This window comes from Suricata suricatta, chromosome 6 (genome assembly GCF_006229205.1).
Source record: "Suricata suricatta isolate VVHF042 chromosome 6, meerkat_22Aug2017_6uvM2_HiC, whole genome shotgun sequence".
In the NCBI taxonomy this organism is placed as follows: Eukaryota; Metazoa; Chordata; class Mammalia; order Carnivora; family Herpestidae; genus Suricata; species Suricata suricatta.
Window position 1 is genome coordinate 10392020 of NC_043705.1, and position 16707 is coordinate 10408726.

The 16707-nt window shown below is 43.5% G+C and overlaps 1 protein-coding gene across 1 annotated transcript in view; it reads left to right on the plus strand.

Annotated features, from left to right (window-relative positions):
* The window catches only part of TRIM36 (tripartite motif containing 36), a 41847-nt gene extending 28054 nt beyond the window's left edge, over positions 1-13793 (plus strand). Inside the window, exons 6-10 of the mRNA XM_029941588.1 lie at positions 2171-2424; positions 2861-2985; positions 6249-6539; positions 9927-10224; positions 13335-13793. Of these exons, the coding sequence (XP_029797448.1) occupies positions 2171-2424; positions 2861-2985; positions 6249-6539; positions 9927-10224; positions 13335-13689 (1323 nt within the window). The 3' untranslated portion in view covers positions 13690-13793. The remainder of the gene's footprint in view (positions 1-2170; positions 2425-2860; positions 2986-6248; positions 6540-9926; positions 10225-13334) is intronic.
* Positions 13794-16707: the final 2914 nt, after the last annotated feature.

Sequence of the window (16707 nt, forward strand, 5' to 3'; positions counted from 1 at the left end):
AACCAAGAGGCAGACACTTAACTGAGCCACCCAGGCACCCCTGCCCTTACTTCTCAAGTCAGGGAGACCCAGGACCCGTTGCTGAGTTTGCGATTCAGTAGGCTGAAAATAGAGGAATTGTCATATCAGCTGTTCATGCAGATGCTAATTCCTTGGGATCCTGGAGAAATTACTTAGCTGCTTATCCCCTTCACCTAAGCTGCCTTGGTCAGCTCATGAGTTAAGAATCTTCTCTAGGGGCACCTGGGTGGCTCAGTCAGTTAAGTGTCCAGCTTCAGCTCAGCTCATTATCTCACAGTTTGTGGGTTCGAGCCCCGCATCAGGCTCTGTGCTGACAGCTCAGAGCCTGGAGCCTGCTTCAGATTCTGAGTCTCCCTCTCTCTCTGACCCTCCCCTGCTCGCACTGTCCTCTCTCTGTCTCTCAAAAATAAATAAAGCATTTAAAAAAATCTTCTCAAAAAAAAAAAAAAAGGATTCTTCTCCACTGGTGGGCACTTGGGTGGCTCAGTAGGTTGAGCGTCCATCTTCCTCTCAGGTCATGATCTCACAACTCTTGAGTTTGAGACCTGCATCCGGCTCTGTGCTGACAGCTTAGAGCCTGGAGCCTGATTCAGATTCTGTGCCTCCCCCTCTCTGCCCCTCCCCTGCTTGCATTCTGTCTCTCTTTCTCTCAAAAATAAACATACTGAAAAAAAATTTTTTTAAGAATCTTCTCCATTGGAGAATTTGGCTGCTTTCTTGACTTTTACTCAGTGGGGACTATGACATGGTCTTTTTTTCTATAATTAGCACATGAAAAAAAAATCCCCCTTTTTACCTGTGTGTAATGCTCTTTTGAGTTTACTGTGATGAATCATTGAACTATTACCAAAATGTCACCACCCTCTACCCCGCTTTCCTTCCCTCCCTCCTGCCTATCCATCCTTTAAAAACAATTGCTGCCTGTTGGGTTTAGGAAACGGAGAAGGGAATCTGGAAAGAATTTCCTTTCCTTAGAAATGTCGGCCAGAAGCCCCTGGGAAATCGCAGTGCGCTGCTTCCATACGTTGTCGACTTTTAAGAATGTGTTTGAAGACATTTTTTTCCCTTGGTGGCTGCTTATGGGTCTATAATGATGGCTGCATACGTGTGCTCTGCTGGTCTTATTTTGAAAATCAAGTTGGTCTCTGATCTGACGGACATTTAAAATGTTCAGTAAGCACAACAGATAGGATCATTTTATGGCCAGGCAGAGGAAGAGCAGGGACTAAAATCTCTCTGTGTACATCCTTGTGGGGGGCATTTACGTAAAGAATTCTTTTCCATCTTAAAAACCCCAAATGGTTTTTCCTATCCCCAGTTTTTAGAAGAGAAAAACTGAGGGGTTCAGAAGGTAAATAAGTTGCATAAAGTCACGCAAGATTTCATTCTAATTAAATTATATTAATTTGAAGAGAAGCGTCACATTCTGATACCTTAGGATGTCATTTTTCTGGGTTTCATACTGTGTTTTAATATCTTATAAAAGATTGGAAGAGGATAGGGTCCTCAGTTGCCTGAATTAGAAATGAATTAACAGCTCCGGGGTTGTACCTCTCCCCATCGTTTTCTGCCTCTGTCTCTCTCAAAAACAAATATTAAAAGAATTTTTTAAAAAATGGGGTACCTGGATGGCTCAGTTGGTTAAGCGTCCAACTTCCACTCAGCTCATCATCTAGCAATTCGAGCCCCGCGTCAGGCTCTGTGCTGCCAGCTCAGAGCCTGGAGCCTGTTTCAGATTCTGTGTCTCTCCCTCTCACTGCCCCTCCCCTCCCTCATGCTCTGTCTCTGTCTCTCCCTCTCTCCCAAAAATAAATACTAAATTAAATTTTTTAAATAGCTCTCGGATTATATTATCCTGTGTCTTTGGTTAAATCAGTTAATTTCTGCCCAAGTTCCTTTGTATATAAGTTGAAGATTTCCCTCTTTGTTTCTTGCTGAGTTTTGGAGATTAAAGCTTAAGGAAACACAGTATTATACAGTTACAAAATACATCTATATAAAAGTGGGCGATCATTCCTTGCTAAGTGTATTCAGTGCCAAATTATTGTTCTGAAAATGTCAGAGTCAGACAAAATTGAATTTCGGTTATTTTGAGAAAAGACATTTGGATTTAGCAGATGAAGTAACGCTTTTTCTTGTTTTATAATAGTGTAATGGAGAGAGAGCTAAAGAAGAAGCGATCACACATTTTGAAAAGCTCTATGAAATTCTCGACGAGAGAAAATCATCTGTTTTGAAAGCAATCGACACTTCTAAGAAGCTACGATTAGACAAATTTCAGACCCAAGTGGAGGAATACCAGGGCCTTCTAGAGAACAGTGGGCTCGTGGGGTACGCCCAGGAAGTGCTCAAGGAGACGGATCAGTCCTGCTTCGTCCAGACTGCGAAGCAGCTCCACTTCAGGTAGGCTGCTCTCAAGTTCGGCATCTCCAGGGCAGCGCCTTTCAACTTGAGCCCCGAGGGCTTGCTGGTGCCCGTTCTGTGCGGTGCACTGCCGCACGCTTCACTTGAAAGTTGAGGGGAGGTGTTTTTTTTTTTTTAATCACATGGCAGAGGTGTAGCCTGATTGGCCTTATAAAGAATTGTTTTGGGGCGCCTGGGTGGCTCAGCCGTTGGGCCTCCGGCTTCAAGATCTCACGTTCGTGGGTTTGAGCCCCGCGTCAGGCTCTGTGCTGACAGCTAGCTCAGAGCCTGGAGCCTGCTTCCGGTTCTGTGTCTCCTTCTCTCTCTGCCCCTCCCCTTCTCATGCTCTGTCTCTCTCTGTATCAAAAATAAATAAAACATTAAAAAAAATTAACAAAAAAGAATTGTTTTTACATAAAACAATATCTGCCCGCAGAATACAGAAAGCCACGGAATCTTTGAAGAGCTTTAGACCTGCAGCTCAGACTTCTTTTGAAGACTATGTTGTTAATACATCTAAGCAAACAGAACTTCTCGGAGAATTGTCCTTTTTCTCTAGTGGTAAGTTTTAGTGACGGCACAGCCTTACTACTCTTGGAGTGGGAGTTCACGCGGTGTGGGAAAATCGCATACTTCCGTTTCCCATTATGAAAACCATGTTTGTAGGCACAAAAAGTATAGTGTGTGTGTGTTTTTTTTATTGTATTTATTTATTTTTAAATATTTTTAAGAATGTTCATCCATTTTTGAGACAGAGAGCCTGAGTGGGGGAGGGACATGGGGGGGGCAGAACAGAGGATCCGAAGCAGGCTCTGCGCGGACAGCAGCGAGCCTTGTGCGGGGCTCAAACCCACCAACCATGAGATCATGACCTGAGCCCAATTTGGAGGCTTAACCTACTGAGCCACCCAGGCACCCCACAGTTAGTTTCTTTTCTGAGGCCTCTCTCCTTGGCTTACAGACGGTCACCTTCCCGTGTTTTCACGCAGCCTTCCCTCTCAACACACCCGTATCTAAATTTCTTCTTAGTAAGGACAGCAGTCGTGTTAGTTGTATATTGGATTAGGGCCAATCTTAGGGACTTCGTTTTAACTTAATTACCTCTTTAAAGACTCTCCAACTAAAGTCACATTCGGAGGGGCTGGGGCGTAGCTCCGGCGTATGACGTTTGGGGCCATAGCACCCGCCTGCGTTTGCGTTTTGCTGCTGTCCGGTGGGGGAGGCTTCTCTTCCTTTTCCCTTCACACCTTGTTCAGGTCTCTCTCCGATTCGTCTTCTGGTGCTGGTGAGCAATTACAGCCCTTAGAATGGTAAACTTACGGTTTAATGACTGTAAGGTACAGATGGGCGGGTTTGCCCATTCATCCAGAGGAAGTTGATCTTATTTAAAAGGTATCTTGGGGGCGCCTGGGTGGCTCAGTCCGTTCAGCATCTGACTTTAGCCCAGGTCATGATCTTGCGGTTTGGGGGTTCAAGCCCCGTCTCAGACTCTGTGCTGACAGCTCAGAGCCTGGAGCCTGCTTCAGATTCTGTATCTCCTCCTTTCTCTGCGACTCTCCTGCTCGCTCGTTTGCTCTCGCTGTTTCTCAAAAATAAATGAAAACATTAAAAAAATTAAATAATATTAAATAAGAGTTACTCTGAAGGATTACTACTGCGACCTCCTTTCTTTCAAGTCTGTCCCTGAATCTTCTTTTAGATATGTGCTTCCCTTCTTCATGAGGACGATCTTGATCTTCTTTTTCCAAATTGTTACTCTTGCAGATGCTGATTCTGCGTCATGAACTGTACTCGCCCCCCCCTTTTCCCAAAAGGTGTACTTGTATTGTTTTTGTATGCATGCTAGTTCAGGGAACAAGGTCCTTCCTCCCCTGGGGGTCCCCAAACCCTTGGAAAGATCCGGTTGAAAGTTGGTAGACTTGGGTTATACTAGAGAACCAGTATAGCGGATGGGTGATACTAGAAAGTCGTTACCCAGCTTCTGGCAGGTGGACGGCCTCATTTTTTCCTGCATGTACTTTTTTTTGGGGATTAAAAAAGAGGGGAGAGGTGGGGCATACTAGTCACGTTATTTTGCAACTAGCTTTTTTTTTTTCCTCACCCAAATATATTTTGAGTGTTTTTCCAGATCTCCTTATGGCTGTAGAACACACAGTTGCATAAATTACTGAACACAGACATGCTTACACACTGGGTCCCCCTGTGGGGCGTCTTCTACCTGAGGGGAAGGACAGGAGGGAGACTTTAGTTTTCCATTCATACACTTCTCTGATAAAGGTGTGTTACGTATGCACCTTGTACAGCTTACCCCCAAGCCTTCAGCTTATTGGAGTTTCTTCTATGGAAAGGATTATGCATACGCACAAAGATTTAGCTGAGATGCTTCTGTATTTTTCACGAAAGGCTGGAAACCCGTTTCTGACAACAGTTAAATGTTGATGTGGCCATGTAGTGGAGTGCCAGTGGGAGAGAAATACTACAGGATTTATTTTAAAAATGTTGTAGTGGGTATTTCTGAGCTGCTTGAAGTGTGTTTTGTATAGTTTCTTATTTTCGTACAGAAAATAGTATGTATCATGTTTATACCAAGAAACATTCATTTAAATAGCCTTGTAGCTCTGTGGAAGAAAAAAGAAAATTGTGTGATGTTTCACTGAATTTTGTTATGCTCACCAAAGGTAGATTTTAAAATCTATTTTTATTTTGTTTTACTTTAGAGTGAGCAAGCATGAGTTGGGGAGAGAGGCAGGATTGGGGGTAAGAGAGAAAGAGAGAGAGAGGGAGACTCATAAGCAGGCTGCGTGCTTAGGATTGTGGGGCCCAATCCCACACCCCTGGGATCATGACCCGAGCCAAAATCAAGAGTTGGACTGTCAACCAGCTAAGCCACCCAGGCGCCACCGATTTAAAAATATTTACTAAAATAATTACAGGAGGACACATTAAATATTCTGAGCCCAGCATTGTTATTTAGTAGGTGGAAATTGGAAGGCATGTTATTAAAAACTTTATGTTCCAGAATGAATATAATACATAAAGCTAAAATTGAGTCTTTTTTTGGTCTTAATTTTTTTGTTCTCCCTTTCAGTTATAAACCTAAATATGTCTTTGAGCATCTTCATTGCTTACTCTTTCTCGTTTTAAATTTTGTGGTGAGAGCACTTACCTTGAGATCGGTTCTTCTAACGAATTCCAAGTGTGAATGGAAGTGCAGCGGGGTTGCCTCTGGGTACCGTTTTGTACTCAGATCTTAAGCTTCTGCTACTGCGTAACTGATACTTTAGGGAAGTGATACTTTGTGCCTCTTGATGAGTAACTGCCCATTTGTCCCTTCCCCCAGCCTCTGGAGCCAGAATTCCAGTCTTTGATTTTATGAATTCGACTCTTCTAGATTCCTCTCATAAGTGGAATCACGCATCGGTGTTTGTCTCTCTGTGTCTGGCTTATTTCAGCTTGCATGTCCACAGGGTCCGCCCACGCTGTGGTCTCTTACAGGAGTTATTCTGTCTCTTATACATGGTGTTACAAATTTAGAAAACTCTTAGATAGTACTGCAGTGATGTAAGGGGCCTTAGCCTGGGTGGCTCAGTCCGTTAAGCATCCGACTTCAGCTCAGGTCATGATCTCATGGTTCATGGGTATGCTGTGTCTCTCTCTCTCTCTGCCCCTCCCCACTCATGCTCTGTCTCTCTCACTCGCTGTCTCTCAAAACTGAATAAATGCTAAAAAAAAAAATTAGAACTGATTTAAGTGTTGTCAGTACATGATGTATCGGTTCTGAAATAACAGGATTGTAACACTCTTTGGTTTCTGCGTTCTTCCAGGCATAGAAGCGCCGGAGATCAACGAGGAGCAGAGCAAAGTCTATAACAACGCTCTGATCAACTGGCACCATCCAGAAAAGGACAAAGCCGACAGCTATGTCCTCGAGTATCGGAAGATTAACAGAGACGAAGAGATGCTGCCTTGGAACGAGATAGAAGTGTGCGGCACGAGTAAAGTCATCTCCGATCTGGAGAGCAATTGTAACTATGCCTTCAGGGTGAGAGCCTACAAGGGCTCCATCTCCAGTCCTTGCAGCAGGGAGCTGGTTCTTCACACGCCTCCGGCTCCAGGTACTGGAAAGATTGGGAACAAACCAATTGTAGTCAGAAGAGACCTCGATAAATCAAAAACTCGGGGCGCCTGGGTGGCTTGGTCAGTCAAGCGCCTGACTCTTGATTTCGGCTCAGGGCATGACCTCACCATTCAGGAGATCGAGCCCCAAGTGGGGCTCTGTGCTGACCATGTGGAGCCCTCTGCTTGGGATTCTCTCTCTCTCTCCCTCTCCCTGTGCTCCCTCCTCTGCTCTTTTACACATTCTCTCTCTCAAAAGAAATAAGCTTTAAAAAATAATACACATTTTTAAAAATTTCTTAATGGTTTTTATTTATTTTTGAGAGAGAGACACAGCATGAGCAGGGGAGGGGCAGAGAGAGAGGGAGACACAGAATCCAAAGCGGGCTCCAGGCTCTGAGCTGTCAGCACAGAGCCCGATGTGGGGCTCAAACCCACAAACTGAGATCATGACCTGAGCCGAAGCCAGATGCTCAACTGACTGAGTCACCCAGGCGCCCCTAAAAATAATAAATAAATTAGGCACTGTTTTTGTATAGCTCTGCCTTGAAAGCAGCTTTCATTGATTTAAAAAAATAATAATTCTAGAAAATAGATTCCATCCCTAGCTAGGTTTTGGAAAGAAATGGAATCCTTGAAGTTCACTCTGTAGGCTGGGAATAGGATTAGAGTGTGGACTGACATCAGAGGGAGAAAAATAGGAAGACATCTGAGTGAGCAGGGCTATTAATTTGAAGTGAAAAAAAGCATGAATTCTACCTTACAATTTGTTAATGGTATAATTGTGTATTTTTGTTAGGCATACAGACCTCTCTAGAACGTAGACCCAAGGAGGTTTAAAAAAATTATTGGCATAGTATGAAATATTTTGATTCTGAAGTATGGTATAATATGAAATATTCCTGCTGTATAATATGAAATATGAAAGTATCGGTATAATAGAAATGTTACATAGAAATTATTTAAGTAATTGGTGTAACATGCAATATCTTGATTTACCTCATTCTCACGTGTCTGGATGTTGTCTCGAACTCGGTGATTCCTGGCACGAGGATTCGCCGCCCCTCCCCTCTCAGTACTGACTGCTCCTCTTGCCGGGCCTCCCCTACACCACCCAGGTCTGAAGTCACTGCTGCTACTGCAGGTGCCTGTGGATTTTCGTAGAATGAGAGTCACCTTCGGGTCCGCCGTTTCCCCACAGTGTTCCCGGGCCGCGCCCGGCAGCGGCAGGTGCGCTCTGGTTAGCAGCACACGCTTTGCCCTGTCGCCGACGGCCTTCGAGGTTCCTCCAGTTGGTTTTTAGACCCCGCAGCTCCGGCCTGTTTTTGGTGGCCTGTGTGCCCACATTTTGTACACTCTGTCCTTCCTTCCTTCCCTTTTTGTCCAGAGTGTACTCTCCACTGCCTGGTTTTCATGCCCACTGTGGCTCATTAAAAAAAGAAAATTAGAATCCAGATAAGTAGGGTTGGCGAAAATTGGTTTTCTTCGAATACAATTCATTAGTTTTAGGATGGATTTGCAAGTATGAAATAAATATTTGTACATTTTATGCAGTTTCCCCTTTTCTTGTCTGACTGAAAGTGGAATTAAAAAGAAACCTGGAAGTAGCTTCTGGGTTTTCAGTGACTTGGTGGAGGGGGAAGGAAGGACGGACACATTCAAAGTTGTCTTACTTTCTGTTTTTAAGATTTTATTTTTAAGTAATCTATACACCCAATGTGGGGCTCGAACTCACAGCCCCAAGATAAAGAGTTGTGTGCTCTACCGACTGAGCCAGACAGATGCCCCCAGAGTTGTCTTTCTTTTCTCCGGGAATACGTGACCAGGGTGACCATTAAAGGTTTTATTTTGCAAACGAGGAGACTTTTGAGATTGACAGGAAGATGGTTGTCAGGACGATTTACCGGGAAGAGTCGTCTGCCTACCCAGGGAGAATGGCTTTAGCTTGCTGTACAGGACGTCGTCTTAACCGTGGTCTATAATGTCGTTAAAAATCACCATTTTAACCACTTTTAAGTGTACACATCAGTGGTCAGTGGCATTAAGTACATTCCTGTTGTTGGGCCACCACTACCACTCATGTTTCGGGAACATTTTCATTTTTTCCAGGCTGAAACTCTGTGCCCATTAAACACAACTTTCTCTCCCCCCAGAGCGTGGGAAACTCGATTCTACGTTCTGCCTCCATGAATTGCTTCTACCTCATATGAATGGATGGGTATGATCCTATGTCTGGCTTATTTGGGGTTTCATCCATGATGTAGCATGTACCAGAATTTCCTTGCTTATTTAGGGTGAACAATATTCCACTGTATGGAGAGACCACATTTTCTTTCAACTCTTGGGCTACAGCCAACTTGTGTTTAATGGACGCGAGTTGATGGAGACTTTGGAGAGTGGTAGTCTATCTATTCTGTAGTCAGGAAATCAAAGCTTTAGTTAAACTCCATTTAAATGCCTCAGCGGGAGGGCGCCTGGCTGGCTCAGTAGGTTTAGGGTCAGGTCATGATCTCATGGTTTGGTTCCTGAGTTTGTGAGTTCATGAGTTCAAGCCAAGCCCTGCAGTGGGCTCTCTGCTGACAACGCAGAGTCTGCTTCAGATCCTCTTTCCTCTTCCCTCTCTGCCCCTCCCCCCAATAAATAAACACTAAAAAAAAAAAATACCGGGGCGCCTGGCTGGCTCAGTTGGTTAAGCATCTAATTTGGGCTCAGGACGTGATCTCGTGATTCATGGTTTCTGTGCTCAGAGCCTGGAGCCTGCTTCAGATTGTGTCTCCCCCTCTCTCTGCCCCTCCCCCGCATGCGCGCGTGTACGTGTGTGCTCGCTCGCTCGCTCTCGCTCTCTCTCTCTCCCTCCCCTCTTTCTCAAAAATAAACATAAAAAATGCCTCAGGGATTAAAATTGGTCTCTCTAAACCCAAAACCTGTGCCTTTTTTAAAATTTCTCATGTCTGCCATGTTGATTGATAAGGAAAAACCCCTACTAAAATTGCTAATATTTAGAATAAGTATTTAGTAAACTGTACAAGTAATTATGAAAATGTACATCCCCTTATTTTAAAGGGAAAAGGGACAGATCCAACAGTATAAAATAGAAGAGATTGGCTGTATCTCTTGCCAGGAACAGTGTTCGTTAACCTTTCTCGTACACTTGAAATACTTTCTCTGCCATTTGACATTTCTAGAGATTTTCAGGCACAGAGCATCTACTGGAAGTGATCTTCCGGTTGGGGGTTCGGTTTCTAATAGTTTGTCTAGGGTGGTGTGAAACAGTCTCAGCCCGTCTCTTTTCACTAATTTCTAGTTCAAAAACGGATTGTATTTAACTGTCCATCACAGAAGCGCTCACCGATAACGATCAGACTAACTTTAAGCTCTCTCTGCAGTTTTCAATTTCCTCTTTGATGACAAATGTGGCTATAATAACGAACGCCTCTTGCTGAACTTGAAGAGAGACCGCGTCGAGAGTCGAGCAGGGTTCAACCTTCTGCTCGCTGCGGAGCGGATCCAAGTGGGCTATTACACCAGCTTGGACTACATCATTGGAGACGTTGGGATCACCAAGGGGAAGCACTTCTGGGCCTTCCGCGTGGAATCGTACTCCTACCTCGTCAAAGCAGGAGTCGCTTCCAGTGATAAACTACAAGAATGGCTCCGTTCTCCCCGGGATGCAGTGAGTCCAAGGTAGGCTCTTTTTTTTACCTAGAACTTGATAATTCTCTTAAAGGTAGAGATCGTTGTTTGGCCAGGTCAGCCCGGAAATTGCCTTGGGTTTGCTTGTTGCATCTGGAGTACACTCCTTAGATTCGGGTGTGCTGGCTACGGAAAGGGGTCAGGAGGTCTTGGACTCACACGGAAACAAGGAAACAAGCCTGTCTTGGGTATTTCTTGACTATGTGGTAGCTTTGCACTTAGAAAAAGCTTTTAGGGGCGCCTGGGTCGGTCAGTCGGTTAAGCATCCAACTTGGCTCAGACTTGATCTCATGGGTTGTGGGTCTGGGCCCCGCATCAGGTTCTGGGCTGACAGCTCGGAGCCTGGAGCCTGCTTCGGATTCTGTGTCTCCCTCTCTCTCTCTGCCCCTCCCCTGCTCACGTGCTGTCTCTCTCTCTCTCTCTCAAAAATAAACAAACATTAAAAAAAATTTTTTTAATTTAAAAATTTTCTTAAACCTTTTTTGCCCCTAGAGAGCGAGCGGTGGGGAAGTGGGAGGGGTAAAAGGGAGGGAGGGAGGGGGAGATAGAGAAGAGAGAGAAGAATCCCAAGCAGGCTCCACGCCATCAGCACAGAGCCTGACTCGGGGCTCGGTCCCATTCCTGTGAGCTAGGACCAATCCAAAATCAAGAGTCGACAGTTCAGCTGACTGAGCCACCCAGGCACCCCCCAGTTTTAAATTTTGAACATCTTTCATATCCACTTCCTCAATTCTGTGATAAAAATTACTCACACGTATAGTGAAATGCTTCTAACTGCCATACTTTGGAATTGATGGGAAGTTGGTCTTTTGTAATGGAACATAATTTCTTTAAACTCCCATGAAAGTACTTTACAAAATTGGGTCATGGTAAACAGGTTCCACACTAAGAATTCTAGTTCCTGAAGAAATTGATTATTTAATGGGGGTTGTGTGGTTTCGTCATTTTACTGGTGTAAGGCATATGAGCCCACACAAATAATTGATGACCCCTTGTGCGAACAGAACCCCAAATTAATATGAGTGATAGGAACAGCTTGTCGCCCAAGCGTGAGAAATTGACAAAACAGCGACTGTCATAATCAGGAAATGGTTAATTAAACATAGTACCAGGTCCACGTGATAGAATATTGATATTAATAATGTTTAAAAGGTCTGTGACATCAGAAATATCAGTGAGAAGACCTCATTAAAAGCGACAATATAGTATGATCACAAATATATAAAATGTGACCCACGCGTCAGAAGGAAAAGGAAGGAAGGACCTTGGTGTCAAACATTTGTACAAGCTGCTGGTTTGTACTAGAGGGAGAAAACCCTTCATGCTTGCCTCGGTCGTAGGCCCGTGGGCAAACCCCAGGCTGGAAACAGGGCTCTGGGGACCACGATCCTGCATTGTTGTGCAGCGCCGTGTAGTTTACTTTAGTAATTCCTTGCATTAGGGCACACATCTTGGTTTCATATATTTTTTAACATATTATTGTGAGCTGCGAATATTTAATTTAAGCTCTGACAGGTCCCTTCGGTTTTCTTTCTCCACCTTATTATTGTTTATAACTATTATTTTTTAAAGTAATGTCTACACCCAGTGTGGGGCTGGAACTCACAACCCCAAGATCAAAAGCCACACCTGCCACTGACTGTGCCAGCCAGGGGCCTTCCCCCACTTCATTTTTAATAGGCCAAAGCCATGAATTATTTTTTAGTTTTTTTAATTATTTTTCTCATCTGTGCATATATGTAGATGTTTTATGATATTTCATGACAAATTTGGGGCTGGATCTCTGGTATTTTTCTAAATGGCAATGTGTAGCTGTCATGATTTTAATCAATTGTATTTTAATAGAAAGTTTTTGACCTACAACTTCATTTATTTTTGTAAATTTTTATTTATTTTCTAATGTTTATTTTTGGGAGATGGAGAGACAGAGTGTGAGCAGAGGAGGGGCCGAGAGAGAGGGAGACACAGAATCCGAAGCAGGCTCCAGGCTCCAAGCTGTTGGCACAGAGCCCAACACGGGGCTCAAACTCACGAGGGGTGAGATCATGACCTGAGCCAAAGTCAGACGCTTAACCAACTGAGCCACCCAGGCAGGACATATTTTTTAATTTTCATTTTATTTATTTTTTTATTTTTTTAAATGTTTTATTTATTTTTGATACAGAGAGAGACAGGCATGAGAGGGGGAGGGGCAGAGAGAGAAGGAGACACAGAACCGGAAGCAGGCTCCAGGCTCTGAGCTAGCTGTCAGCACAGAGCCTGACGCGGGGCTCGAACCCACGAATGTGAGATCTGACCTGAGCTGAAGCCGGAGGCTTAACCGACTGAGCCACCCAGGTGCCCCTCTTTTCATTTTAAATGCTTATTTGTTCAGGCGCCTGGGTGGCTCAGTCAGTTAAGTCTTCGGCTCAGGTCATGATCTCATGGTCATGGGTTCGAGCCCCGTGTCGGGCTCTGTGCTGACGGCTCAGAGCCTGGAGCCTGCTTCCCATTCTGTGCCTTCCTGTCTCTCTGCCCCTCCCCCTCTCATGCTCTGTCTCTCTCTGTCTCAAAAATAAATAAAACATTAAAAAGAAATAAATGCTTATTTGTTTTGGGAGAGAGCGATCAGGAGCGAGTAGGGGGGCGGTGCGAAGAAGGAGAGAGAGAATCCCAAGTAGGATCCTCACTGTTAGCACAGAGCCTGATGAGAGGCTCAGTCCACAAACTGTGACTTCATGACTTGAGCTGAAACCAAGAGTTGGACGTTTAACCCGCTGAGCCACTCAGGTGCCCTGTACAACTTTGTTTTAAAGCAACATGTGTTGGGGCATTTGGGGGGCTCAGTCGGTTAAGCATCCGACTCTTGGTTTTGGCTCAGGTCATGTTCTCTTGGTTTGTGAGCTTGAGCCGCGTGTCAGGTTCCACACTAATGTGCAGAGCTTGCTCAGGAATCTCTCTCTCCCTCTCTCTGCTCATCTGCTGCTCATGCTCTCTCTCTCAAATATATCAACTTAAAAAAAATAAAGCAACATATATCATCTCGTGAAAATGTTTCGAGGATAGTTGGCCTATGGATGGCGTCACGACTAAGACTGCTTTGTTCGTGTGCTGTGTCCTAGATACGAGCAAGACAGCGGCCATGACAGCGGGAGTGAGGACGCCTGCTTCGATTCTTCCCAGCCCTTCACGCTCGTCACCATAGGGATGAAGAAGGTGTTCATCCCCAAGTCAGCCACGTCTGCCAACGAGCCCGAGAACAGAGTTCTGCCGATGCCCACAAGCATAGGGATTTTCCTTGACCATGACAAAGGCAGAGTGGCTTTCTATGACATGGATCACATGAAATGCCTTTACGAGCGCCAAGTGGACTGTTCACACACGATGTACCCAGCGTTTGCACTAATGGGCAGTGGAGGAGTTCAACTTGAGGAGCCCGTCACAGCGAAATATCTAGAATACCAAGGGGACATGTAGTGTAAGCACCTGATGTGACTTAGGGTGAGAAAGGGGAGCAAAATAATCCCTCGGTGTTAACCTTTGTAACTAAGTACATATCACCCAAGTAGTGTGTGGCCACACTTGTGTTTGTGTGTTTCTTCTTAAGTCGGAAAAACTAAACAGTCTTGCCTCTTTGGTGTCTTCCTCTTGCCTTCCACAGACCACGGGGGTGAAGGCACTCTCTCCTGGTTAACTCTGAAACGGTGAAACTCTCGAACTGGATTGGCCTTTTTTTTTTTCCTTATGAACATGAACTCTAATTTATTTATGTCAGTCAGTGTTGCTGATACTTCTTTTTTGAGGAGGAAGAGTGCTCAAGTATTTATTATGTTTCCTTTGCACGTGGTTTTTCATTTTGTATCATGTTTATGTCTTATTTTTTAGATGCCTTATGGATAGAAATTAGTACTTAGCATTGTGACTTGCGTATGTTTTTCATAGGAAAGCAAAGGTATAGATAGGTATAAAGGCCAGAGAAATGGTAGTATATTTAAATGGAAAATTATGTATTTTGAGGTGTGTAACTACTATGCAGAGTAATTCTCTGAAAAATGAATACCACTTTTTTTTCTTTTAAGAGTACAAATGGTATTTTTAAGGATATTTTTAAGAGTTCCCTTAGCTGTAATGCCCATACCTGAACATATAGTTAAACATGTTTGTTTTTGTTTTTTGTTTTTTTGCAGGAAAGACAAAGTTCTTGGCTAGCAAAAGCAACTTTTCACTTCATGTAATTTTTTTTTAGAAAATCTGTCTTCAATTTTTCTTACTCTGACAATATCTGAGTTTATATCAAATAATTTATTTTTCACAAATATTAGAGAAGATACACTGATATTTGACGTATTTGTTCTTTGCCCTTTTGTTGTGTCCTGTGATTTTCATTTTTTGGCACCCGTGTTATATATCAGATTGCCCTGGTTTATGTTTACAAGGTTTGGCAGGTTCACGAAAGATTTTTAATGTCATTAAATACGTTCTGAAATGTGGACTAAGTTTCTGGTCAATTGGATGATATTTCCTATGGCCCACTGTTTGGGAATAAGCATCTGTAAAAGTAAGTAAAAATACAAATCTAGTTATTCAGGAATAATAGTGAAAATCATAATGACTGCGTGTTCCCTTTTAAAAGTTCTTCTCATTTGAAGAATGAATACTTTAATTGAAATTTTACCTTCATTTTTGAAAGATGCCTTTTACCCTTTTAGAGGGTTTTAATTTAAACTGCTTATTCTTTATTTGTCAAAATGTTCAGAAACTACACTGACCTACATTGTAGCGCTCATGGTTTTAAGATGCTTTTGACCTCACAATAGACTCACCAGAATCTGAGGCCTGATTTGCTTTCCTTGCTTGTTTTTAATATATTTTTTTTAAGTGGAAATCTGTTATTCAGGCTGAGAGCGTCAAATTGGTTCGCCCCTCCCCCAGTAGGAAATATCGTGGAGAAGTTCGTTGTTTCGTAGGCTTGTACCTTCCCTCCGATGACTAATAGCACTTTACGACAGAGGCGGAACTAAACGCATATGCAGCGTCACGTGGGTGTGTGTGGCCAATGCTGCCCGGGTCACATGTGCGGTAACGTTTGAGTCTCACGCCTGTGTAAGCACATATCATGTAGACATTTTAAATATAAAGCTTTAATAGGACCACGGAAGCCACGTAAAACATTGTATAGTTGTATAGAAATCGTTCTCCTGGATTTCTTTCATTTGTAATAAAACTTAAAATAAGTGTAATTATTGAACTGCATTCTGGGAATTCTGTTATGTTTCTATGGAAAATGGAAACAACTCATTCACGAAGAGATGTGTCGCCGCGTATCTTAGCTTTACAGCTAAGTTATGTAAAGTTATCCTGAGCGTGTACTTCCTACCCTCATTCCAAGTGATCCTTAGAAAAAGTTAATGGGAAACTAGTTTTCTTCAGCTAACTGATCAGATTGTCTCATGTTCCTCTTCTGATTCGTAATGGTGTGTTCTGTCCGTTCCCATTCACACTCTCAGCCCGTGGATCCTAATTTTTAAAAATGGGTTATGGCATGATACTGTATAATAACAGTCTCAGATCCACAGTTGCATTCTGGGGAAAGTAGGAGTCGGAGCTCTCTCCTGGGCATTGAATACAGTCAGGGTCTGTGAAATTTTTGCCGCGGCCCATCACCTGATCAGACCCGGGAGTGTGTCCCATGTGGGAATATAGTCAGTCATGCTATTGCTACAGAAAATGGAGAACTAAGTGTTTTAGCCAAGAATAGTCTTAAGAAATTAGTTTCTACCAGACAGGTGTGCCTTCATTTTATTTTTAGTTTCTTTCAGTTTGTTTATTTTGCAAGAGAGCAGGCTGGGGAGGGACACAGACAGAGAGGGAGGGAGAGCAATGCCAGTGCAGAGCCCAACGCAGGGCTTGAACTGACAAACCCTGAGATCATGACCTAAGCCAAAATCAAGTGTTGGACGCTCAATCAACTGAGCCACCCAGGCATCCCAGATGTGCATTCATTTTAGAGGGTTTTCACCCTCTAAATTTATTTGCAAGGGGTTTTTAAGTTGTGCTGTTTCTTTTTTTTTTAATGTTTGTTTATTTTTGAGAGACAGAGCATGAACAGAGGAGGGTCAGAGAGAGAGGGAGACACAATCCGAAGCAGGCTCCAGGCTCTTAGGCTGCAGATGACTTCCTCTTTCTTTGGGAGATGAAGGGGGGCCCAAGTGGCAGACTCATTGGCACTGACTGAAAATTTTCCTGACTTCCCACTTACCCCCTCTTCTGAGGAGGTCAAGAGTGCAATTCAATTATGTATTTACTTTTTCTTTTTTAAAGTTCAACTCTTTATTTTTGATAGAGAGAAAGAGAGGAGAGAGAATCCCAAGCAGGCTCTGCACATGTCTGCCTGGAGCCTCACATGGGACTTGATCTCATGAACTGTGAGATCATGACCTGAGCTGATAGCAACAGTCGGTTGCCTTTTTTTTTTTACATTTATTTTTTGAGAGA